This window comes from Catharus ustulatus, chromosome 3 (genome assembly GCF_009819885.2).
Source record: "Catharus ustulatus isolate bCatUst1 chromosome 3, bCatUst1.pri.v2, whole genome shotgun sequence".
NCBI classification, from domain to species: Eukaryota; Metazoa; Chordata; class Aves; order Passeriformes; family Turdidae; genus Catharus; species Catharus ustulatus.
This window is the reverse complement of record NC_046223.1, coordinates 24,795,117-24,821,241: the sequence shown is the minus strand read 5'-3', so window position 1 is coordinate 24,821,241 and position 26,125 is coordinate 24,795,117. Positions and strand designations below refer to the sequence as shown.

Genomic DNA, 26,125 nt, shown 5'->3' with positions numbered 1-26,125 from the left:
TTGTTTGCTGCCTTAAGACTCTTAATGTACTTATTGCTGGAATTTTTGTGGTCTATTAATTGTTTCCTGGAGACATTTGTCCTCCCTCACTGGTTTGTATTGTTTCTTGTCCTTTGACTAATACTTGTCACTGCAGGCTTTAAAAAGAAGGGCCAAAATCAAGGAACTTGATTACAACTCTGTTAATAGATGAAATGGGACATAGCTCCTATGCTAAAGGTGTACCTGTAGATCCAGTAGAACTGTTTTAATGGGAAGATGTGTTCTGAGCATCTTGTCTGAGCTTCTTTAAATTGGCAGGCATAAAAGGAGATGCACGTTCCCTCTCTTCTTCTAAACGTTGATGGCCTTTCAGTGTGAAACACCACACAGTGTTTATTTTTATGCCCTTTTAATGTTTTGTGGAGGGTTTGTTTTGTTTTCCTTCATAATTTTTAATAGGAAGTCTTTGAAGTTGGGTTGTGGATGAAAAATCCTGTTGGCAGCCTGACTATTCATTGTTGACTCCTATCTTCTTTAATTGTTCATCTATAAAAATCTGGAAGGGAGTGTGTTCAGAGAAACTGTGAAGCAATGTATATTTCTGGAAAGGGGAAATAAACTTGCAATTATTCTCAGCTATTATTTGTCACGTGAAGATGTTACATACTAATGGCTGCAGATGGTTTACACAAAAACTATACACACTGCAAGCCCTCTTCATTGGGAGCTATGGTTTTCTGTTACACATTACGCTAGAATGGAAAAGGTTTTTTTGTGCCTGCAGCTATGTATTACCCTTATTCACTGTTGCTAGCACAAACTCTCCTTAATATGCATCCAGCAATGGTTAAAATTTTTCTCTGTTGGTGACTTCACATTTATCCACATAGATGGAGGATTCTTCCAAGGCTAAAAGGTAAGGACATCAGTGTGCAGGAGTCCTTGGTGGAGAGCACGGCAGAAAATCACATGTGAAGGAGGCAGTTATGGTTCTGGTTTAATATTTCTGTGTTTTTGTTCAAGTTCAGGATCTGCTTGTATTTTACAATGTATTTGTGAGTGCATAAGCATGTTGTACCTTGATGCATATGTGTGACTGTAGACACAGGGATTGCTTCATATTGTGGAGTAGTAAAACAATCTTATCATGTGCTTATGTATTTTTTATTCTTTGAAAACAGTACAGACATCTGTAGAATGTTATTTGAATTACAGTTTATACAGTAAAAATAAAAGGCTGCATTCAGTATAAATTTGCCTGTTAAAATCATGCAACACAAAGAAGGAAGGGGGAGAAGGTAGAGCAGAAGTCGGAGTTCAGCATTCCTGATGCAAGGTGACTGGTCAGAAAGGATACCAATTGACTGGTTTGGTCTTAGCAGATATACTCCAGGTCAGCCAGCCTCACCTGCATCCCTGGAAAGGTGATGAAACAGCTCATCCTGGATGTCAGCTCTAAGGGTGTGGAGGAAAAGAAGGTTATCAGGAGTAGTCAACAGGGATTCACCAAGGAGAAATAATGGCTTCACCTATCTGATAGGCTTCTGTGATGGAATGTCTGGCTGTGTGGGTAGATGAAGGGAGAGCAGTGCCTACCTCGACTTCAGCAAAGCTTTTGACACTGTCTCCTGTAACATCCTCATAGGTAAACTCAGGAATTGTGGCTTAGATGAGTGAAGTGGCTGAAGGGATGGTACCAGGGTTGTGGACAGTGGTGCAGTCTGACTGCAGGCCCACTGCTAGTGGTGTTCCCTAGGGGCTAATACTTGGTCCAGACTTGTTCAGCTTGTTTCTCAGTGATGTGGATGAAGGGACAGAATGTACTCTCAGCAAGTTTGTTGCTGATACAGAACTGGGATAAGTGTCTGCTTTGCCAGAAGCCTCTGTAGCTGTTCAGCAAGAGCTGGACAGGCCAGAGCGTTGGATGGAGAGGATCTTAATGAAGTTCCATGAAGGCAGGTGCAGAATCCTGCACCTGTGGAAGAATGACCCCCTGAACCAACCCAGGGGTCTCAACTGCTGGGAGGCAGCACTGTGGAGAGAAACCTGGGAGTTGTGGTGTACAACAAGCTGTCCATGGGCTAGCTTATGTGCCCTTATGTCCAAGGAGGCCAGTGGTATCTGGGAAAACATGAGGAGGAGCATTGCCAGCAGGTCAGGAGAAGTGATCCTGCCTCTATTTTGCCCCACTTCGGATGAGCAGGGCCTCATCTCAAGTGCTGTGTCCAGTTCTGGGCTCTCTAGTTCAGTAAAGGCAAGGAAATACTGGAAGAGTTTAGTGGAGGGTTGTGAAGGTGATGAGGGGGATTGGAACATCTCTTATGAGGAGAGGCTGTTTAGCCAGGAGAAGAGAAAACAGGATTTTGTCAATGCATAGAAATATCTTAAGGGCAGGTGTCAAAGAGGATGGTACCATGCTCTTCTCTGGAGGTATGCACAAGTGAACCTGCTTTAGAAGGGGATTGAAGAGATGATCTGCAGAGGTCTCTTCCAACCCCAACCATTCTGTGATTTTGTGAGTCTCTGACTTGGCTTGATAATCAACTGTCTGACTAAAACTAGTCATGAGGGCACAGTATATGGCCAACTAAAACTGCTTGATTGTTTATATACTTTAGGGGAAAAGACAGTTTTGAAGAATAAGCTTTTATTGGTTTGGCAGAATGATTTTATTGGAGCACTAGAGGAGAGGGAAGATAATAGGATGAGATGAAGTAATCTAACTGCTCTGAAATAGCCCAGCTGCTACAATTTTGCATCTGATTATGTATTTCAAACTAGAAGATTTTATAGTTTCCTTTGAGGCAATAACAATAACAGTTTATGGAAAGAGCCAGCACTTACCTTGTCTTTCTCTTACTCTGCAGGTGCTTGGCACACTGAACTTACTGATCTGTGTAGGATTTGTGCTGTGGTCCATTTATTGAAGATGTGAAACATCGAGTCTGAGATTGGAATTATTGACAGACTGGAGGAAATTTTAGTCCTTGTGATGCACATGGACATGTTGAATTATAAGTAACTAGCTTCTTCTCCCCTCCCCTCCCTTCCCCTCACTCAGCTATCTCAGGGTTCATAGAGATTTCAATGGTTTGTGTGCCTGTAAGTTTGGAACAGAAGTGACCAAAAATGGGGGACCAGCAATTGTATAAAACTAACCATACTGCCAACAACAATGAGAACTTGTACTACGAACAACACCAAATGAACTCCCTTCCACCTCTAAACCATAGCTATGGGACATCTGTTCTGGATGCTCCCCAGGCGTCCCCCCTCTCCCCTCCATTTCCCCAAGATTCAAGGGACAGTATAGCTTTGCCTGTAGGTTCAAAAAGTCTTGGGTCGATGGATACACCTAGACAAACCAGTTGGACACATTCTGGCTCAGGAAACCACGTCCCAGCGAGGAACAGTTTGAATAATCAAAGCGCAATGTGGAGCCCCCTCGGGCAGGGGGAGTCCCATGACGGATACCAATATTCTTACCCTCAACCCAGTGAAAACCGTTCGCAAAAAATTACCAGTGGGGCCCTGCACAAATTGGACTCCTTTACACAAGTATTTGCTAACCAAAATCTGAGAATTCAAGTCAGCAACATGGCTCAGGTTCTGCACACCGAGTCTTCGATGGTGGATAATTCTGGTGACAGTGCGCTCAGGCAGCTGCTGTCCCAGAAGCCGGCTGTTGAGCAACAGCCCGTAACTTCCACCGTGCAAAGATACCAACCACTGCCACAGCAAACACACCAGAATTTTGCAAGCACACAGCAAAAGCAACAAATGCAAGTCATGCAGCACCAACAGTTGTACTATGACTACCAGCAGCACTTATCACAGATGCAGATGCATTCTGCGTTCCAGCAGGGACAGGCGCACGTTCCGCAAATGCAGTCCCAGCAGCTCCTGCCGCAACAGATGCAGCACTTGCAGCAGCCTCAGTACTACGCTCAGCCCCAGCAGGGACACCAGCGCCTCTCGATCCAGGAGATGCAGCAGCAGCAGCCAGCTCGGCAGCAGCGGCAGTGTCCGGTGCAGATCGCTCAGTATTACCAAACACAACCTGTCATGCAGCAGTTACAGCAGCAGCAGCAGCAGATGCAATTGCCGCTCCCTCCGTATCACAGGGAACCCGATCCAAAGACTATGCATGAACCACACCAGTACTCTCAGGATCCCAGTCATCCTGTGCAGCTTATCCAGCTGGGAGCAGTGCCTCAGTATTGCTTCCAGGATCCCCACGAACAGTACAGGCACTTGTACCCCCAGAGCTTACTGCAGCAGCAGCAGCAGGATCAGCAGAAGCAATACCTGAGTGAGAGCAGAGTGCCATCCCTGAACTCCCACATTGGCCTCACTCCACCAGAGACCGCCGAGGATCCCGCGCGGCAGGACATGAATTCTGTAGGTAACGCTGTCCCTCATCGAACTCTTTTGCCGCCCTCGGGAGTTCATCTGAACAACAAAAGCTCTCAGCAGGACTCGCCCAGCACCACGTGGCCTCAGGTAGGTGGTATTTTAGATCCACACCCAACCAAATTTGTTTTGCAGAAGAGTAGCAAAGTGTGGAAATGAAGCGGTTTCGGCAGAGGCAGAAGGTTAGGATGTGAGCTGTGGGCATCTCTGCGATGGGGAGCTGTTGGGAAACTTCATTACCAGACTTTTGTCTACAGCTCTGGGTTGGCTTTGGGCCAGGCTGGCAGCAGCACAGAGTTGGTGCTGCGAGGCTGCTGCTTTCCTTGTGAGAGGCTTTGGGAAGTTCTGCCTCAGTTTCTGAGAAGGAGGGACCCAGTTACAGCAAAGCCTTCCTGCTAGTTTTTCAACACTGCAGGCTCACTTGTTCAGGAGCAGTTAGTCAACTCTGTTTCCAAAAGTAGTGCTTCTGGGTCAAAGCAAAGGCTTCAAACAGAGGTGAGTGAAGAAAACTTGAACTAGTAGGGCTCACAGAGACAGATTTGATGCCTGGCTCTCAACTCAGAGGCTTTCAATACTAGTAGAATTGTATGCAAAATGCAGACTTAATGCTGTGAGGACCTTCATTTACACAATATTTCTTGAAATTTTTTTTCTCAACTTTTTCCCCTCTTTTCCATACTCCTGTTTTGATATCAGGTGCAACTGTCAGATGGCAGACTGCAGCCACTGTCCCCAGAACAAAGGTATTTTAAAAAGATTATTTTTGTCTTTCTAATTCAATATGAGAAATGCAAAGGAGATCTGTATTTAGGGGGAAAAGCACACAGTCTGGGTGTGTAATAATTGTTGTAATAATTGTATAATAATCTAGAAACACCTTTCATTTTGTGCTTTGTGATTTTAAGTTTGTATGATTTCTGGCATCCCCCCCCAATAGCAATAGCCTCAAATAAATAAAGAAAAAAAAAAGGAAGGGAAGGGAAGCAAATTAAAACCAAAAGCAGGGGAGGTCCAGTGTTGCATTTATAAGAAAAGGAATGCTGTGTGGGCTGAATTTGTATATTTGGCAGCAGAGATCTACTGTTTGTTTCTTAAGGTCTCACCTCTGACGGGCCAAGATGTCCATCGGAGTGGTTGCCTACCATAAATTAGAGGCATTGTGTTCAAATACTTGTTAGTTGCTATCACCCGTGGGGAAATGCAGGTCTGTCATGGTAGGTCTCATGGGTCTCAGATTCTCTGTATTGATGAGCATGTCCTGCTCAAAACTTCCCTTTTCCCCATCTTGGGAGCAGCTGATCTAGGCTATTGGCCACGTATTCCACTGCAGTCACCATGTGCTTACTTGTGACTTCATTACCATCTAGCTGTAAAATTTTATTAACTTCCTTGATTAAAAAAGCTCCCTCTGCAACAAAGGGAACATGCCAAACTAATGTTTTTTCTTCTGTTCCATGCTTTAAAAAATTGAAAATAAAAATAGTGGCCAGAACAGAGAAACACTTCCTGAGAGAGCTGATGCGAAGAACAAGCTAATGTGTTCAATATGCTTGAAGGAGTTTAAGAGTTTGCCTGCTTTAAATGGTCACATGAGGTCACACGGAGGAGTAAGAGCATCTCCTAACTTCAAACAGGTAGCAGTCCATTTGACTTCAGTATTTGGCACAGTCCTTTTGTGTTGATGTTTGCTTGCTTTGCCATGCTTTGCTTTGCTGTCAAAACTTGTTCTTCTCAGCACTGTTTTGTTACGTCATCCCCCATGGAAGTTGAAATGCACATAATTGTGTTAGTTTATAGGCCAGAAGTCCTGATTTGGAGACAGAGGCAGTGGTGGAGAACAGATCAGTGTTTGTCCTTCTCTGTTTCTCTGCACGTTAGAGAACACCCTACCAAGTCATGTCAGGAGTGTCTAATATTTTTTCCTCCTTATGTTTGTTTATTATATTAGAAATACCAAGAACATCAAGTCTTCCTTATTTTCATTTGAACTACTTGGATGACTAAGGAATATTTATTGGAAACCTTCCCAGGCTTTAACTGGAGGAGCAGAATTGTTGAATCTTTGACAGCTTTCTTCCAAAGTGTTTTAGTTATATAGGTATCAACAAATACCAAACCAAAAATGTGTTTGAGTTGTTCTGCATAAAAATAACTTGCCCTGTCAGTCAGTCTTTATCCTGATATTTTAGAAATTCTGTCCTAACAGGGAATACCATAGGAAGGCAAAGAGCTACCAGTTCCACAGATCATGTTTTTGCTTTCAGTTGGGTGATGGAGAATTCTGTGTTTCTAGTGATAAAAAGAGACATGTTTGTCTCCCCTCCTGCAAGTTACCTTGTAAAGATGCTTCAGGTGATTATTTGTCACCTGAAGAGTGAATCCTATGTAGGAGTCACAAGTAGCCAGCCAGCTTCATTTGAGGCAAAGAAAGAGTCCCAAGAAGGAGCACTGTTGTGTGTTTTATAACCCTGGCCACTTCTTTTCAGCCACGGTGCACACGTTGCGCAGTGCATCGATCCAGAAGCAGCGCTCCCTCACTCGGGCTGAAAGCCTTTAATTGTCTGTGCAGGATGAAGGAGAGAAACCACCCCAGCAGCCGCTGTCTAAAGAGGTGGATGGCCTCGCGCCCATCGTCATGCCAGTGTCTGTCCCTGTAAAGCTTCTGTCACCTGAGCCCAGCACGCAGCCCTCTGCCAGCACTGCCACAGTCACAGACAAGCCTGCCAGCTCTGTGTCAGATGACGAGATGCCCGTTCTCGTGAAGATGACTTACTCTCCACCGTGCAGTCCAAAAGTGGCCAACCCCTGCTCATCCTCTGTGAGTGCTGTGTTTCTTGCCACTAACTGTCCTGTGCTTGTTAAATCCCTTTGCTTGTAGTGCTGCTGCTTTCTAAAACATCTGTATTTTAGAATATTTTCTGGGATCTTTATGATTCCTAATAAATAAAAAACGTTCTGTAGCATCAGAGCATTTCTTCCTCAATCATTTGAAAATACTAATTTTCCTTTGCTGAGGAATCAAGATCTCAGTTGAAAACAAATAATTTGACATTTGGAATCTGATATTCTTTCATCCCACTAGAACAAAGGGATTTACTATCTTTTTTACTGGTTTTGTTTATTCCTTTTCAGGCTGCTTCATTGTTACGTTATTGCTTAAAATCGGCAGTTTTATTTCTTCCTGTTTTCTGAAGTCAGATTTATGTGCTTCTCATTTCAGCCAAAGAGAGTGCAGTGCTTAGGCTGTGTGCTCTAAGCAATATGAAGCTCAGAGTTTTGCAGTGAAGTAATTTTTCCCTTTCTCCCTGCATGCATCAGCTCTAAGGGTTAATCACTGGGATTTCTGATACAGGAAAAACAGCTCTGCTTAGTGCTTTCACTTACAAAAGTGAAATAGGCAGCATGAGGAATTGATGAGTGCTTGAATGAGATGTGAGAATGCTCATTATTATTTTCCTGAAGGAGTCCCGGAGCAAGCAATATTTATTTCGTGTTCCGGTGTAGAAATGGATTCTGCTCATTCCTTCAAATCCATTTTGGCAGACTACGCCATGATAAGGATTACTGGGGAGTATAAGTACTGTTTGGTATTATCTATACACTGCAGAGAAATATCCTTGTGATATTTTTGATTTTCCTTCTTCATGTGAGGCTGATGGACAAATGAGGAATCAGCATTATACCAGCATGGGTGACTCCTTACAATATTCACTCCTGACTCTTCATTCAGACATACCCACTAATTTAAAATATATGTAATATATACATGTATATATAAAATCTTTCTTCTCTTCCTTTAAGACAGAGGTTTTACAAACTTCCACTTTACTGTGAAAGCAGTCATTTCACAATACTTAGTAACTCAGCAATAGAATTTTTCATTTCTATTTCTAGTTCCGCTAAAGAATAGGGACAGTCTTTTCTGAATCCTCAAGCTCTGAGTGGGAGATCTTCTCTAGAGACACCAGAGTAGGTGGCTTGGGCTTGTGTATTTCTGCAACGTATATAAAGTGACTGTGATTAAATCTGTCAGATTGGCGAAATGCACGTTCATTCCCTCAAAATTATGCTTGTGGTCTTTGTTACTGCCTAAGTAAACCAAACTCACGCAGTTTCCTCTCTGGACCCTATCCTTTATATAAGCAGTAGCATTGGAAACATTAAAAGATCAAAAGATCCACAGTTTCCTCCTCTTCTGTAAAGAGATTGTGCCATTGAAGAGGGATTTGATTTTTTAACAGCAAAGAACTGAAGCTGTGTTGCATTTATTTATACTGTGCTTTGAGCTGTCCAGAATTGCTCCCACAAAACTCATAGAATCGGTAAAACGAAACAAGGAACTAAAGCGAAAAGAAACTAAACATTCAGTGAGGCTACAGGATGGTGACCTGAGGCCAGCAGTCAAGTGAGGTCCATTAGGATCTGTCCAGAGTGGATCTATCAAGGTGCAGCAGCAAGGCCCAGAAATATGCATTCTGTCTTGGATAATGGGAATCAGTTACAAGAACTACAGAAAAGTAGGGTGGTTCTTCAGTGGTGGTTCTGCACTGAGAGCCCATGGAGACCTCTATCTCCTGTATTGCTCAGTGTGACCCTTTTTAAAAGCAGTGTTAGTGAAGGTGAAGCCTAGGTGAAGCAGTGTAGGAGATGGAGGTGTTTGGGATTTCTAAGGTGTTGCATTGGTTTGCTTTACATTTGTCAGAAAGGAGTACCAGCTTTCACACTTGGGGAGCAGAACAAAATGAGCCCTTAATCAAAGACTTGGATCTGGCCTTCTGGTTTGGTTTTTTTTTTTAGGTTTTGAGTTGTTTGGATATTTTTTTCCTTGAGTTCTGGGTTTTTTCCCCCTTTCACCTTCATGAACACTAAATGTTCAACATCTTGACGGACTTACAGGTAAACGTTCACTGTTCCGAATGTCCATTATCAAAAAAATCCTCTGCAAAGCTGCATTTTTTTCCCTGCAGAAGCAAACCTCTTCCAAAACTAATTTTTTTTACAGAGAAAAAATGTCAACAGCTGTTGGAGAGGATGCAGCCATGATCTAACAAAGAGGACAGGACCTCTGTAATCAAAAACATTTCCTCAAGCTGGAACTTATTAACATAAGGGATAAAGGGTGACAGTGGTAATGCTTGTTTAACATAATTTTTATTGGGTGAATATGATTCTCAAGAACCACCCATGGTGTAAAGATGTATGTTGTCTAAACATACATTGTAGTAATTTGCTTTATGTAGTAGTAGAATTTACCAGATGATGCAGACATTCTGGAGTAATGCTGTCAAAATTTTCTTCTGCTTCCCAGATTTATTTTAAAGATGGCCTACAGCCTAAGTACCTAAAATCAATACATTTAATAATACTGTGTTCATCTACCAGCTTCTGTGTGTTCTTAAAGCACAACCTGAAGACCTGTTTCTTCCTACCTTATCCCCACTCCCCCACGAAATCCAGATTCCAGGTTTGCATAACTTCTGTGCCTTCTGCTTCTGTATACTCTAGGGATTTGTTATTGACTTATTTTTAACATTCAAATTCTAGAAGTCTGGGCATGTTAACCGTGTGTGAATTTCCCAAGTGGTCATCTACTACCCTTTTTTCTCTCCAAGGAAAGAGGAGAGAGTTAAGTTCAAGATTTGTAGCAGCTGGACTGTAATCAAGCTGATGGGAATGTAGTGATAAGAGGCAAAGAATTTGAATTTATTACATTTTTCTTCGTTTCCTGCTGCTGAGTACTGCAGTAATTTCACTGAGCTCATGTGTCCTTCCTGGTGTCACTAAATAAATGCATTAGAAAACCTCTCATACGAAGTTTCTAGTAAACTGTGACTGGGTAATGAAGTGTCTCCCAGCAGCCTGCGTGCATGTTCAGTGCAAACAGAAGTGCCCAGAGTGTCTGGGTAACGATGAAGAAGAGTGTGGGAGACTCATGGTCTGGGAGAGCAGTTCCCTGCCCTTTCAGAAGCTGACAGAAGGCTCTCCATGTCTGCCTCTGTGGCTCAGCCCTACCTTCACCCAGAGGGCTTGCTGCTGGAGGTGGAGGGTGATTTGTCCTGGCTTTTCTCACTCCCCTGAGGTTTCTGTGTAGTGCCAGATACTGTACTGGCCAGGGTTATAGTGGTACCTGAATAACTGCCTGGTTTTAACAGCTTTTCTGTGGCCATTGCCCAAAGCTGTAGAGGATTGTGTGCAAACCACATTTAAGCATACCTGAATGATGACATTCTCTGTGTTTTCATCTAGGAAACTAGCAAAAAACCTCATCCAGGTGCTGTAAAATTGGAAGAAAACTTCAAGCCGTTGCAGGACAAGAAGAAGTACCGGCACAGACCCGAACCTCTCTTCATCCCTCCTCCTTCCTTCAACCTCAGCATGTCCCACTCGGGTGCCACCCTGTACCAGAGCCAGCTTCGCTCTCCTCGTGTCCTGGGCGATCACCTGCTGGACCGGACGCACGAGCTGCCCCCCTACACTCCACCACCGATGCTCAGCCCCGTCCGGCAGGGCTCGGGTCTCTTCAGCAGCGTTCTCACTTCTTCTCACAGCACAGCACACGCTCAGCTGCCACTTACTCCACTGACACCCACTCCACGGGTGCTCCTGTGTCGGTCTAGTAAGTATTGCATTTACAGAGCAGCAGTGCAAAGGAGAGACTGCTGTCCTCTCTTCTCGTGTCACCACATTGATGGGTTTTGTGTGTGCTCACATGCATGGCCGGTTCTGCTGCCTCACAGGAAAAGTCCATTTTAGTGGCTTTGCCTTGGATTTTGTGAAGTTAGGAATAGAGGAGCCTAATCTGCCAGTAAGGCTGTAATCATTCCATGGGGTCTGCCTCAAGAAAGGACCACCTTGCCTCTCACTACATCTGGGCCTTCTGAAGTGGAAGAAAAAGACCCAGTTTGAGACATGGGGTTCATGTTAAATATTTGTTGTTCAGTACTTCACAAGAAAAGGTTTGTGATCACTCAGAATCAGGGCAGTAGAAACCTCTGCTAGTTCAGACATTTCTATTACCTATAAAAATTCAGACTGTTTCTGAATACCAATAAAGGGATGGTTTTGCATCATAGACTGGGGTAATGTTGGTGTTAGTAGGGAGGTGGCACTGCAGCCTGGGAGGGTCACCAGCATCAAAACAGCGATACTCAAATTCCAATCTGTGTTTCAGATAGTATTGATGGAAGTGTCATTCCAGTGACGCCTGGGCCTGGAGAACAGACTGTTGAACCGTAAGAAAAACAGTATTTTTTGTCACCATTTTTATAGATTAGCTCCAACCTCGAGCCTGTGGCCTGAGGTGTTCTGAAATACTTCAAAAGTATCCAACTGCCTGAAATCATGTTGGGCTGGATGCATTTAATGTTTCTGTGCATGGTGGCTAAGGACATTTGGAGCAAAGTGGCTGTGGAAGATTAAGGTGTCATGGCTCAAAGTTAGGGATGGCTGGGAAGAGTGCTGTGAGGAAAACGTGCCAATCCAGTACTCTTGCTTTTGTGTATATATATATATAAGAGTGGAGCTTTAGAGTGGTGGTGTTACCTGTCAGGTTCCCCAGGGCAAAATGCAAAAAGGGCTGTTCCTCAGCAGTAATGGCTCTTTTTGCTCTCTGCTGAAGAGTACCATTCTCTGTGGAACAGAAATTTGCTGTTTCTGATGTCTAGCCTCTTTGCTAGTCATGCATATAAACGAGTTTGGGTTGTCCCTGAGGTATGATGTCTCAGTATGGCTTAAATTGCATATTGAAATTTTGTTTTTCCCCAAGAGATCAGTTCTCTCTAGTATTCAAAATACTTATCCCACTGGGAGTAAAGCATTGCATAAAGCAATCTGACACAATTTCCTGCCACTTCAGTGCAATAAAAGTTTTGTTGGAAATAAAGTGAACACTAATCTGACTTTTGTTTTTTCTACACATTGTGTAGTTGAATATTTATTTATTTATTTCTTCTTCTTTATAGGCGAATCAATATTGGGTCCCGGTTCCAGGCTGACATTCCTGAGCTGCAGGACAGATTGCTAATGGAGAAAGATGTGCACAAGGCTACTTTGGTTTGGAAACCGTGGCCAGAACTGGAGAACAAAGTCTTCCAACAAAGAGGTACAATGACTTGTCATTTTAGAAGTTCCCACGTCAGCCTGTGCCTGTGGAAGAAATACGCATTGATTTCTCGTGTCTCTACTGAACAAAACGTTCAAGAGACTATTAATTGCTGAGAGTGCAGAGCAAGAGACTAGAACTACATGGTATAGATTCGGAGCAACAGCATTATAGAGTGGCATTTAAAGGGAAGTCTGTATAAATTGTTTTCTGGCAGCCAAGGGGGAAAGGTCATGGCTGGGAAGTTGGGTACTGAACTGCCTGGTAAATGCAGGGGTCACACCTGAGCGGCAGCTGATGGATCCTGGGCCTGTCCTGTGACCATAGTTGAGAGGAAATTTGGGAGGCTTGGTGGGTTTTACCAGTCCTGAGCAGAATTTTTTCCTGCTTCTAACATGGTTCATTCTGTTTCTCCACTCTGGCTGGAGCTTCTTGGCACAGCAACATCACTGGTGTGTGCAAGACATTGCCTCACAGGCAGATCTCTGGCTCTGGAATAGCCTGTCCCATCCCAAGGATGTGCTCCTTTACATCCTCTCCTCAGTGATCCTAAAACAAGGAGATATGAGGTGCTGAGGAGAAAAAGTTGAAAAAATCTGCTGGCCAGAACTATGTAGTCTTTGAGGGGCATTACAGAATCCTTGGCTCCAGATGTTTGACTGACAGGGTACTGTATTAGCAGTAAAATGTTGATTTGTTTCTGACAGTGGAAGACCTTTTAAATATGAGCTGTTCCAGTGTGTTACCTGGTGGAGGAACTAACTCAGAATACGCTTTGCACTCTCTCTTTGAAGCAAAAGGAGATATTATGGTAAGATAAAAAAGCTGAAAGGGGAGATATGATCCTCTTCTGCAGATAAATTAGCATGCTTTATTAAATGGATTTAGATATGGTTATATAAAAAAAGATTTCTGATTGATTTGAAATGATGCTTTAAACATCCTGTAACATTTTTGGGGAATGACTTTTCCCTTTATTCTCTAATAAATTTAAATTTCAAAGCAGTGCCTCTCTGAAGGCTTACTGTATATTTCATATAGATAAGATTACTTAGTTTATAGCCTTGGGGCTTTGAATGTCTCCCAGTGCTTGCTCCAGCCCTGATATTTCACAGGCTTTATATTTGGTCACAGAGAGCTTAGTCCTCCTCTAGCCCTTATAAAAAAGCCTTTTTTGGAGCAGCAATCACATCTACTTATTTGTTCAGGACTGTGAGGTAATTGCACACAGTTCTAATATAAATAATGCATTTCAAATATTTGCATTAGTTTAGTGATGGGAATGTTACTAACTAAGGGAAAACATCCATTTTGCCCAGTATTAGTGAAAGGCAAGGCTCCTTGTACCAGTTCCTGGAAAACCAATATAAAACCAAATGTAACAAAACATGGGGCTGGAGTGAGTCTCACTGGCTTGGCTAATACAGTGAGTTTTAGCTTGTGTCCCAATTTTCTTAGGCCCTGTTAGCTGTATGTGAGGGGTTTGAGAATGTCAGGATGTGGGAATTTGCTTTACAGAGAGTCTGCATTTTCAGGGGAAAAAATTCAGAGATTCATAAATCCTCTGTTTTCCTGATCTGAAGGATGATTATCTATACTTGCAGTCATTCTTGACAGATGTTGACCTACACAGATATTCTGAAATATTTTATGCTATAAATATTAATGCTGTCAAACCAGCCATTAAATATTAGTATTAATTAACATTATCAAGTCAAACACTATAAATGTATTTGTTTGTGGCAAGCAGAAGGGAGGGAAAGAGCTAAGTAATAGTCACATTTGTGCTCATTAAGGCAGGACAGGTGCACGTTAGGTGCTCTTCTGTAAGGTACAGTGTTAATGGGCCTTGCAGTAATTTGATGTGATTTTATAAGACAGAAAAAAGAGAAAATTAACTCGTATCTTCATACCAAATAGTCTTCTAAATGCACTTTTATGCCACAGCTGATTGCTTTTCCTAATTCTGTTTTTCGCTGCTTTTTCATTTAGGTTGCTCTTGAAAAGCTGCTGTTGAGAAAGCCAGTGAGATTGAAGTGTCATCCTTTGTCAAATTACCATTATGCCGGTAGGTTTCCTTGGGATCTTTCTATCTGTTACACAGTCCAAGCCTGGCATCTCTCTGTTGTCTGCTGCAGGGATGGCAGCATTTAATAGAGATGATGTGGGCAGTGCCAAGGCTTCTCCCAGAGCAGTTTGTTGCAAGTTCAGCAGTTTTATACATGAGTGACAACGTACAGAAGCTTTGCATCCATGTTGCTGTGTAGGATTCTACAGATTTAAAACTGCCTCGGGTGATTCTTTTTCACTTTTAAACTGAAATTTAACAATTTAATCTCCTTTTAAAACTGCTGCTATTTGTAATTTATAATTTAGTATCACTAATGTCTTAATTTTCTGGTACATAAACAATCTGCCATCCTGCCTGCTTCTTCCGAGGTGATGGTGCACAGTAAATGAATATGATAATCATGAGCATCCTTCCAAAGAGGCAGGGCTGTAACTCTTACTAGGATCTTAGTGCTGCTTACAGAGGCTCTGTGTGGGGATCTAGTCAGAAAAGTCTGGGTTGGTGACTTGTTTCATAAAACACAGCAAGAACTACATTGTGGTGTGAAACAGAAGTGAAATACAAATGTGGTGTTAAGCCATTGGACTTCAGTTGTGTCACCTGAGCAGAGATGGCAAATGTCTCTGCTCTGCAGTCCCCCTTGCTATTGCTTAGTGCTTTGTAGTGGCTGACAACTGCTGAGACACAGAATAGGGTTTTACATAAGACATTTAGAACTTCATCTCCAGGTCAGGCTCAATAGGAAACGAGCCAAGAATCTTCTGGTGATCAGTCAATCACAGTGTCCAAGTTCATGCTCATTCCAGTTAACAGTCACTTTGTAAAGTAGGTGTAGAATCAGTGTACTTCTGGCTGTAGCCTACTGGAAAGACTTCCAAGTAACAAGAAGTCTTTGTAAAGCAGCTCCTTAACCCCTTGGCCTGAGAACAAGAACAGAAATGTGTTTGATGGTAGCTGATAATGACAGTGAATAAATATGAACGTCAGGTTTTCGATTTTGTCTGAGGGAGGTGCTTGGTGCCTTTGATAGCAGCTCTTTTGCAGTCCAAAGGGTGGACATGGGAATGGAAGGAGAAGGACATCAGCCAGGAATTTTGATCAGGGTTTCTTGCCTGAAGAGATGACACCAAATCATATTTATGAGACAGTTCAAGGGCATGAGAGCAGGAAGATGAGGAGATATCCCACAGCCTCTTCATCAGTAAACAATCAAATTAGCAGAGCAGATAAGAAATTTCTGCCTGTGTGGCAGAAGAGGAACAGTCTTTACTAAAGCAACTTCACAGTAGTTTCAAAAAGAATTCATTTGGATTCAGGGAGGAGCCAAGAGACTGTTTTGTTTAATCTTTCACATGAGGTGATGCTAATCCTTGGTAACTAGCACTGAGACCTGTGGACACCTTTGACTCCCTATTTCTTAAGCAGAACAGGAAGTTTGATTGTGCTTATCACAGCATGAAGTAAAATCTCACCAGTCTGGATTTAAGTGCCATAAAGTAACAAGACAAAGCACTACTTCCTAGGGCTCTTGCATGCAACATGTGATTGCAACTTGACAGCATTGCTCTAGCACTGTGCAGCAGCTCTTGGATAACAGTTTATTTCTGATTGATAATGAGCCACTCGAGGCATATGAGAATTTTTCACAATCTAGTGCATGAATAGCTTTAATATAACTTCACGTGGCATCAGTTTGGGATAACTTCATGTTTTCTGCTCCATCCTTAGAAATCATGGCTCTCAGGCTTGCCACATTGAAAGGTAGAAAACATTAAAACAGAGCATGCCACTTACTCATAAAAATTAACTCATTAGAGTACCACAAGCAACAGATACCCAAACTCATCCTTAGCATTGTCTTTGAATGAGGGTACAGGAAAATAGCTCACCTTTGAAACTTGTTGGCTTCTGAAGGAAGCCACTTGTAAAACTTGAGGATTTTCTGTTGTGTGCCAAGACAGCTGGACATACTGACCCAAGGCTCCTTGGAAGAACACCCTAATCTGTCCTAAGACTTTGCCATCTGTCAGGATGGTGTTTCAGGAAGAGAGAGGGAGCACACACCTAATACAAGAGGGGCACTGTTGCAAACACTTGAATTGTTCTCCTTTGAAAGTGGAGTTTCTCAGGTCTGAAGTTCTGCAGTGAGAACTGCAGGAGAGATGGTCTCTGACATGGGACACTTCAGGCAGTCTGGAAGCTTCTTGTATTTGCTGAGACAGGGTTGTGGGTCAGACCCAGCCTATGCTGTACGTAGTGGATTTCAGCTGCCTCTCCATGGATCTCCCTGGGTCCATGTAGCCCCCTTGAAACCCACAAACTGGGCCCAAAGTACACAAATGAGTAGAAGATACTTCATGTCAGTTGATCAGTGCACAAACAGTATGGCAGGTAAAATAAAATGTAGAATAAATATCTAAACATAAAGATCAGCTGTAAAATTTGATCTGTATTCTAAAGCCCCAAATTCTTTTTGCTGCATTGCAGATCTCTCTCTATGCACGTTCTCTGTATCTCCCTCAAGCTAACAAGAGCAAAAGTGGTTTCCCAGCAACCAGAGTTAAAAACAGCTTTTCTTCTGTTTCTTTTCCTACACAGGATTTATTCTATTAATTAGGTTACTTCCAATTAACCCGCATAATCTTATAAGGGTCTCTGCTAATAGCGCAGCTATTGGGGAAAGTATGCAAGGCCCAAATATTCCATAGGTGTACAACAAAATCAGTTCATGGAAGTGATTCTGTGTTATTATTTTTATTGTGTTGTCTTTTTCGGAGGGTGGGGTAGAGGCAGGAGATCAAAATGACTAGAAAAAAAGAAAATCTCTCCCGGTGTTGTCATGCTTTTTGAAGTTATGTTTTAGCATAAAAGAGTGGCCTCCTGGACTGAATGAGTGCATTTACCCCTGCACAAAGGGAGGGTAAATGCAAATGACTGACAGCTTGTGTAAGAAGGAAATGATGCTGGTTCAGGATGGGAAAAGATGGAAAGGCAGTGTGTCAGCAGAAAGATCTCTGGGTGATAACAGAATAAGTAAAACTTGTGGCTTGAAGCCAGTGCCTTTCTGTGATGCTTAAGAGAGCTTTAAGTGTAAATCTCTGTGGAAATAACTAATGCATGCTTCTATCCAGTACTGGAAGAGCCTACAGAAAATAGGTTGCAGAAAAGTTTTGTAGTTTTTAGCACATGAAGGAGTGATGAGATACCTGCTCTGAGCTTGTAAGCCTGGGAGCTGATGCTGGAAAACAAAACATTTGCAGTTAATAACATAGCTGATTTTTTTAGACAAAAGTAACTTGTAGAGTTCAATGCCATGTGTGGTGCCAAGACCCGAGTTAACTGAAATCAGTGCAGAGGAAAGCATTTCTATGGAGAGCAGTAACACTGACAGGAATATTAGGCATTTCTTTTCATAAAAGTTTTAGATGTTTCAGAAATTCTCAGACTGAAGTAGAATCTTCTCATAGTGTAAGTCATTTCAAAGGCATCCACTTGATTACTTCTTGCATATCCTTCCTTTAATGTATGTAATGCTGCCCACTCGTAACAAACAGAACACTGCTTTGATGCAGCAGAGCAATCCTGTGTTCCTTCTGTTTGCCTAATATTGAAAAAGCATAAATGCAGTTCAATTTAAATGTTGATTTCACATTTTCATGGGCAGTTAGGCCAGGGGACCAAACAGAGAATAACAATATTCAGAAGTTTTATATACAGCTTCCAGTAAATGATAAAAAACACTTTGTGCATATTGCACATTGCTACAGTCTCTACCTACTTGTGACCTCTGCCACAGAGGATTTAAATGTCTTATCCCAAGAGTTGCAAAAGGATCTTACAATAGGGGAACAAAAACATCAAATGTAAAGTGGCATGAATGGGAATAAACAATTCAAGCCTTACATAGGAAATTATGAGCTCTGTGGTGGTACTTGTTAATTAGAATGAAAGTTTGGGATTGTAATGCTAGTTCTAAGAAAGTATCAGCTGTATTTTACAACAGCTAAAAAAATAGTCAAGCATTAAGAGGTTAAAAACATGGTGTTGCCACTGAGAAAGTCTGGATTTTATGTGGAGTTCTGTGTGCCTTTCTGGTCCTCTTTATCAGAATGTTTTAGTACTGGAAAAGGTTCAGAGGGAAACAGCAGTAATGATCAAAGGTTTGGGAGTGATAGAAAGGGCACACAGTTCTGAATAGCATGGAGATGATGGTCAAGGTCGAGTTCACTTTCTCCTCCACTTGAAGAATGAAGGGTCATCCAGTGAAGCTACTGGGAGCTGGGAACAAAGAAAGGGAGGTGGCTCTTCATGCAGAGGGTCCACTGATCTGTGAAACTCCTTGGCAAGGGATGTTTTGGGAATGACAAGTTTAATTGCTTGAAAAGAAGAGTGGCTCAGCACTTACAAGGGTAGTTATAAATAAGCAAATTGCAGCAGACTCAGGAAATCCCCTGTGCTCAACATGGTCAGAGGTTAGGAAAAATCAGGGAGAGGCATTATATTAGGTTGTCCTGATCTTAATGTTTCCTAGGCAGCTGCCTGTCACCACTGCTGGAGACCAAATACTGGTTAGATGGACTTCAGGTCTGAGTCAGTACAGCCAAGCTTGTATTTGGGTAGCAGCAATCACTCCTGTGAGCTTGAGATTTCCTGGTTCTCATTTCAGATACGGCATCAACATAAAGGTGGTGAGTTTCTATTGTTCATAACGATTTCACTTTCTTTTTAAGGCTCTGACAAATGGACACATCAAGAAAGGAGACTATTCAAAGAGGCACTGTCCACCTACAGCAAAGATTTCATATTTGTACAGAAAATGGTAAGGTTATTTCTATTCCATCAATTGCTGGGATTTTTTTCCTTTTGCTCTCTTCTGGTCCTCCTCATTTTCCCTCCAGTGCCAGACAAGCTGATTTCAGGCATAAGGCAGCAGTGGTTACAAGAACACCAATAGGAGTGGTATATTCATTAGGTGTACCTGTGCATTAGATACCAATAAAAAACAATTATAAATAAATAAAAGTTGTTTCTCTTGTTACATGTGAAAGTTTGCACACCTAGAAGCCAACTCATGGCATTTTATGTGTGGGACAAGTATGGTTTTCCATTATCATCTTGGTGTTCTCTGGCAGTTTGTTACAAGGAACCAGAGTCACTGACACTGAGCCTGGTGCCAGAAAGGGTTGAAACCTGTTAAAAAAGAGGAAACATGTTTGGGCTTACATTTCATGTTCTGCCACAAAGCAGAAACGACAAGATTCTAAATCTCAGGGCACAATACCCTACTTGTTAGCTCAAATGTTAAAATTATGTGGGTTTATGTGAGTCAAGTCTTAATTCCTAGATTTCTCAGTGGTACTGTACAACTGAGCTACAAGAGTGCATTCTGAGTAATTTTCTGTCTGGAGTTTAGAGAATCACAGAGAAATCTACTGAAGTTGAAAAAGTCCATGCAAATTTGCCTGAATTTTTTTTAAAAATAATTATTCTACATTTTTTTGGTTTTTGTTTCTCCATTTGAATGTTTGAGGAATATATTAAAATTGTGTTGAATGAAAGCAAAAAATTAGGACTGGACTATTTTTGCAATTCCTTAACTACAGGTTAAGTCCAAGACAGTTGCACAATGTGTGGAATACTACTATACCTGGAAGAAAATCTTGCGTTTGGGACGGAAACACAGAACGCGTTTAGAGAAGAGAAGAGATGAATGCTTGGTAAGTCTAAAAGAAGATGAGAAAGTTTAACACGTGATAATTTTTGTTATCATGTTTTGAGGAGGAGGTTGTATTAGGTGACAGGTATCTTCCAACAGAAATTATTTCATAACTCTGAATTATGTTCTGAATGAACATTTTGTTACCTCAGCTACACCAAGATTTGAGTGGCTGGACTGCAACCAGATAAAAGTGCATTATGCAGCTGTAGTGCAGGGAAACCTCTGTAAATTATGCCTATGCCCATGAATGCTCCTAAAGGCTGCTCTAACATTCCAGTACAGCTACCACTTGGGAGGTGTTCGTTTGTGGGTTGGGGTTTTTTTGGTTGGTTCTTTAGCGGTTTTGTAGAAGTGACTTGGCTACAAGTACAGCGTACATGGGCTTTCTGATGGCAGGAGGACAGCACTGCACCTGGCATCTGTAGATCTGTAGAGCCACAGCTCCATAATACACATGGAGGCTGTCTTGAGCACTGCAGAAAAGTTTCATGTGCTATAGCTTATCCATTAAGGGCTGGTTGCTCCAGTAAGACCAGAAGTTCATTCAGGATGGGAAGAAATACTGACACTGGGAAGCACACTTGACTAAACAACATTCAGTTCCAGAACTGTGTATGCCCTACTCTCCAGTGCTGTCCATATTTCTAGTGTTTCTATTCACCATATTTCTAGTGTTCCTTAAATGCACTGTCTATTTCAGACAAGTGGAGAAGAGGAAGTGTTAGAGGAAGATGAGGAGATTGAAGAAGACAGAAAGGAAGAAAGGGAAATGCAGAAATCACCTGATCCACCAGCAATCTCTCTTGTTGGACCTATAGATCTACCTGCCGTTCAGGGTCTTTCACTGTCTTCATCCTCCTTCATCTGTGAAATGCCAAACTGTGGCGCTGTACGTGTTTAGTATCTTTAAGGGGGAGAGGGTGGCGGTTGTGGTTGTGTGTGTAAACTAGTGAATTGTGATTTTGACTGCTTTTAATTCGCATCCCACAAAATATAAGCAGTTTGATTTGTACAGAAAACCGAATTCTGAGATGATGTATACCAGTTAGAAATACTCTGTGGCAGCAGCTCCAATTAGGTTACACAACTTTAATGACAGGATAGCTCACTGCTTTGTTTTATTGTAACTGTCTTCAACTGTAGTGGGATATTGCTGAAAGCAAGCACCATTTGAGCGAGTAGATGGTGCATATTAGACATGTACACTTGTTCTGTTGTCACGTGCATTCAGCATCCTACTTCCTGCAGTTCCAATGTTTTCTTGTGATTGCTTGGGGTTTATTTTTGTGTGTGTGTGTTGTTTTCTTTCCCCCTCCCCTCCACCCCGCACCCTGCCAGGTGTTCAGTTCCCGCCAGGCGCTGAACGGCCACGCTCGCATTCACGGAGGTACGAACCAGGTGACGAAAACACGCTGCACAATTCCTGGCACTAAGCAGAAATCTGGTACGCAGAGCGGATACTGCTCCATCAAGAGCTCACCCGCCCACAGCACAACAAGCGGCGAGACCGACCCGACGACAATTTTTCCTTGCAAGGAGTGTGGCAGGTAAGTGTGACTGTCTGCAGTACGGTATCACCTTTGCCTGTTTAGATTTAGATTCCACATCAGCAGTGCTGTGAACAAACTTAGTATTTTGCTCTGACTGCCTTGGAAGAAGTTTTCCCCCTAGATGATTTTCTTTTACCAAAACTGTGCATCTGCAAATCACGCATGACATTTTGGATGCCCCCTGCAGTATTTGCTCCTATTTTCCACTTATCTGCTAGAATTTCTGTATCTGACATTCCAGCTTCCTACTCCATCACAGACTTGGATGTGACAGTGGGCAACTTTTTCTGTGTTTCTGTGCTTGAGTTTGTCCATCCCAACGTGGTAATCCTTCACTTTTTCCCTGTTGTGCAAGATGGTTGCGAAACTGATAGAGGGGAAAAACAGGATGTGCATAGATACTGAAGCAGGTGTGGCAGCTACAAACTACCTCTGGCAAAATCAGACTAGGCCATTTTTGATACCATCAGGATGTATAAATCTGGTAATATGTCCCTGAAATTCGCACCATGGCATTGCAGGCTTCACTGACTTCTATTTTAGGACAAGGAAGCAAATGTACTGATAAGTTGTTGAGTCTTTTTTGGCTCATTTCATCAAAAGCAGTGCATTTTAATCTGATTTTTGTTTCCTTTAAAATTTAGGGTCTTTTTCAAAATCAAAAGCCGCAATGCTCATATGAAGACTCACAGACAACAAGAAGAACAGCAAAGGCAGAAGGCTCAGAAAGCTGCTGTGGCAGCAGAAATGGCAGCCACTATTGCAAGAACTACTGGGCCGGCTGGGCATAGTTTGATCCCCCTGGATCACATGAGTTTGGTTAAACACGTTGAAAACGTTGGTGACATTGATGATGATGTCGTTCCGGATCTGGGTGATGTCATGGAAGAGAATGAAGTCATGGATGCTGACCTCTTACTGGATGATGAAGATCCAGATCTACTGCAGGATGATGCTGAGTTGTAAATAAAGTTGTTTGATAGACAGCTACTGAGCACACCCTGAATGGATCAATCAGGAAACCTGGACTGCTTGTTTATTCCCACTGATTGTAAACTACCTGTTGAAAATTACAATTCTTTTATCCAGGTCTAGAAAAAAAAAAAATCTGCTTTTTTCCCTTTTTTTTTATTAATTTGTGTCTTGGGGGAAGAAATAAATAATTGGTACAAATATTCTTATAAGGTGTTTTTATCTGAGCTCTTTTTGCTGATAATTTCCAAGGCCACTAATTACAGAAGTTCATGGTTCTGCTATCAGTTCCTACCAGATGGTCCTGGTAGAATCTTTAGACTTTAACTCTTCCAAGTTTCATTTTACCCCAATTACAAGAATACATTTCACACACTTCTGATGAGACTTTTTTTTTTTTGGCCTATATTGGATCATTTCCAACATCTTCGAGAGAGTAAATGTCATCTCTTAAAGATATGATTACAGGATTTGTCTTTGTGCTGCCATTTTAAGCTAAATGGGGGGGAAAAAAATCTGGTTTAACTGTGAAAGAGTTAGTAATATCACAGTTCATTTTCAGTTCTGTCTTGGTTACACAGGACATTTTAGACCTTCCATTTTAGCAAGGTTGATTTTAAAATGACCTAATTTCAAAGACTGAAGAACGAAAATGATTGTTCTGTGGTTCACATCCCCTGATGGGAACACTGAATCAGGAACACTGCCTTGGTAATCAGATTGCACTGGAAATATTGTCCTGTGACAATAAATCACACTGTGGAATAGCCATTTTGGTGGTTTTAGGGGTGTGTGTGCTTGAGCTATGCTTACTCTCTCACCAGGAAAACACAGGGAAGCATTCTTGCCATTGGAAGAGAGACTGATATGCTTTCAGCACCTAGATATAATGTGCTCTTCTTGTGCCATTTTCAGACCTCCTCATTACATCAAATTCAGCTCTTCTTTATTTATTATAAACATGCTGCAAAGGTGAGTTGATGTTGCTGTTTAATGATAATTTCCCCTCCCTTAGGTTCAGATCTACATGTTGGACGCCTGACACAGTTTATATAAATTTAGATTCGGTTCTGTGATTACAGGATACGGAAAGAATTGTATGTTGCAGAATAAAACAATTAAGGAAGGAATGGAGTCAGGTTGAGAGGACCTTTAATGCTGATTGCAGAGCTCTCACAGGCAGCAGCACTAATTTTCTTGTGAATTTTGCACAGTAGAGTATTGTTAACTTTATAAAATATTTTGTAAGGCTTATTTCAGATCTTCCAGGCTTTAGGTTTATTTGGGTTTTTTTTAATGGGTTGGATTTTATTTTATTGGGTTCTTTTTGCTATATTCCTAATACCTTCACCAGAACCTGAGGGATGGTGGGTCTTATTTTCTACTTGTTATCCTTGTTTAACTATGCAAAATGAGGGTAAATCACGGCACTTTTGTAGGAGTTACTGGACCACACAAGTTCAGAACCAGTGGGACCCACTGACAGAGAGAGGTGCCTTCTCTGTCAAAGCCAAATATGTGAAGCCAAATGACCTCAAGTTTCTACTTAAGGTCAAATGTTCTGATACTAAAGAACAGCCCTTCAGGAGAATGGAAATAACTTCTCCATTTCCAGTTAGTGAACTTCCTGTGTACGTGGTTGTGTTGGGGGGTTTTCCAGAGGTTTTTGCAGTAGGGTTTGACCAGTAAGTGGAATTTCACTCCTGTCACATAAGGGGTGATGTTCTCAGTCATTGTACCCTTGAGCTTCAGGAGATCAGGCAGCAGCAGCCTTTTCTTTCCCAACTCAGCACATTCCCCAGCAGTTCCTGTCCATGCTGTGACATTTTACTTTGACAGGGGCCATATGCAACCCAGCTTCAGCAGTCTGGGTGCTCAGCTGTGTACCACCAGACAAAAAATCTCATGGGTAGTGCAAGTCTTCATGGTGAGCATTAAAACGTGTTGTCTTTCAGGAGCCTCTGTTAGGAACAGCCCAGCAGAGTCTACTCTTCCTCTCCCAAGCTTGTATCATTTTGAATTTTTAAGGATCTTTGTGAGAAAGCTGTACGCTGGAAAATGGACAGATTTTCAGGTTCCCAGTGGTTAAAAACTGTTTAAGAAAATGAGGATTGAAATCAGAGTTCTGTTTGAAGAACTGAGTGAAATGCAGTAGAAACTTAGGGGCTTGATTCTGAAGAGCAGCTCTGTATTAAAGAATCCTACAGTGGCACTTTTTTAGTAACAACTGGACAGGACCTGTGCTGAACTCAGTATCTATAAATATATATGTACACATACATATGCCTGGTTAAGTAACATTAATTGGGTGCTGTTTTATTGTGCAGCCAAGAATATAATAGAACAACGATAACCAAAGAAGTTATTCATAAAGGAAAAGAAAAAAAAGAAATGCACATTTCCTAAGCAGTACACGATTTAGGCCTCAAACATTGACTTTGTCATTATTAAGTGTTGCATTGGCTGATGTTAAATGTGCTGTTCTGCCTATTTGTACGTGAGTTGAACATAGTTTTGTTTCAGAAAACTTTTTTCTTGATGATGGTTGGTGATGGAAAACTATTCAATATTGGATCTAGTCCTCTTTGATAAAACGTGTACATACAGAAAACATATTTTATGAGAAAAATCTTATTTTCAATATTTAACTGTTATTTTATTAGAAGATGGTTGTGTAAATATTTTAGGCGTTTTAGTGTAAAAAGCGGATTGTAATTTTAGGTGGCAGAGGAAGTAACAAAATAAAAAAAATATACACATTTGATAGAGCTTGTGATCTATGCTGGTTTCAGGTTCCCGTTGTTAGCATTTGACTTGCACACAGCTTAATTTCGGGTTAATCTCACTCTACACTGCCTGGTTGTGTGTATTTAAGGATGGTTTAGTGGCATAAATTAGTACTCGTTTAAATTTCCCTACCCCCTTTAAAGATTCGGTGCCGATCAGCAGCTGTGTTGTGTTATTAACAACTATTTGTATGTGTAAAAAGCAAGGGGTTTATGTGCCATTTCCAGGGATTTTTATATTTCGGTAAACTACAGTCGGATGGGCTGTACTCTAAGGGGCTTGTATCCCTTTTTCAAATACTTTTAAGAGTGGGAAGAAGGTTGAAAAGTAGGGTTCGTGGAACTGGTTTGTTTTTTTCCAAAGGATTCCCAGAGAACAGGACGGGAGCGCTGTGAGGGGGCCGGCGGCGCCGCGGGCGGGAAGCGGCTGAAGGGGAGCTGCTGCTCCGCGGGGCTGCCCTGAGGCAGCGCTCGGGGGAGGCGGGGAGCTGAGCTCGGGGCTCGGCTCCTGGGGCTCCTTCGGCGGCCTGC

The 26,125-nt window shown here is 42.0% G+C and overlaps 1 protein-coding gene across 6 annotated transcripts in view; it reads left to right on the top strand.

Moving 5' to 3' along the window:
• The window catches only part of TRERF1 (transcriptional regulating factor 1), a 99,890-nt gene extending 74,318 nt beyond the window's left edge, over positions 1–25,572 (top strand). For 2 of the 6 annotated variants that reach the window (XM_033055361.2, XM_033055362.1), the window contains exons 4-17: positions 2,850–4,485; positions 5,089–5,138; positions 5,879–6,029; positions 6,965–7,213; positions 10,642–11,011; positions 11,567–11,627; positions 12,357–12,496; positions 13,204–13,307; positions 14,489–14,564; positions 19,298–19,386; positions 20,171–20,284; positions 20,987–21,175; positions 21,625–21,833; positions 22,481–25,572. In XM_033055361.2, the coding sequence (XP_032911252.1) occupies positions 3,112–4,485; positions 5,089–5,138; positions 5,879–6,029; positions 6,965–7,213; positions 10,642–11,011; positions 11,567–11,627; positions 12,357–12,496; positions 13,204–13,307; positions 14,489–14,564; positions 19,298–19,386; positions 20,171–20,284; positions 20,987–21,175; positions 21,625–21,833; positions 22,481–22,802 (3,498 nt within the window). In that variant the 5' untranslated portion in view covers positions 2,850–3,111 and the 3' untranslated portion in view covers positions 22,803–25,572. The remainder of the gene's footprint in view (positions 1–2,849; positions 4,486–5,088; positions 5,139–5,878; positions 6,030–6,964; positions 7,214–10,641; positions 11,012–11,566; positions 11,628–12,356; positions 12,497–13,203; positions 13,308–14,488; positions 14,565–19,297; positions 19,387–20,170; positions 20,285–20,986; positions 21,176–21,624; positions 21,834–22,480) is intronic. The other 4 variants (XM_033055363.1, XM_033055365.1, XM_033055364.1 and 1 more) reach the window with 4 other exon arrangements.
• Positions 25,573–26,125: the final 553 nt, after the last annotated feature.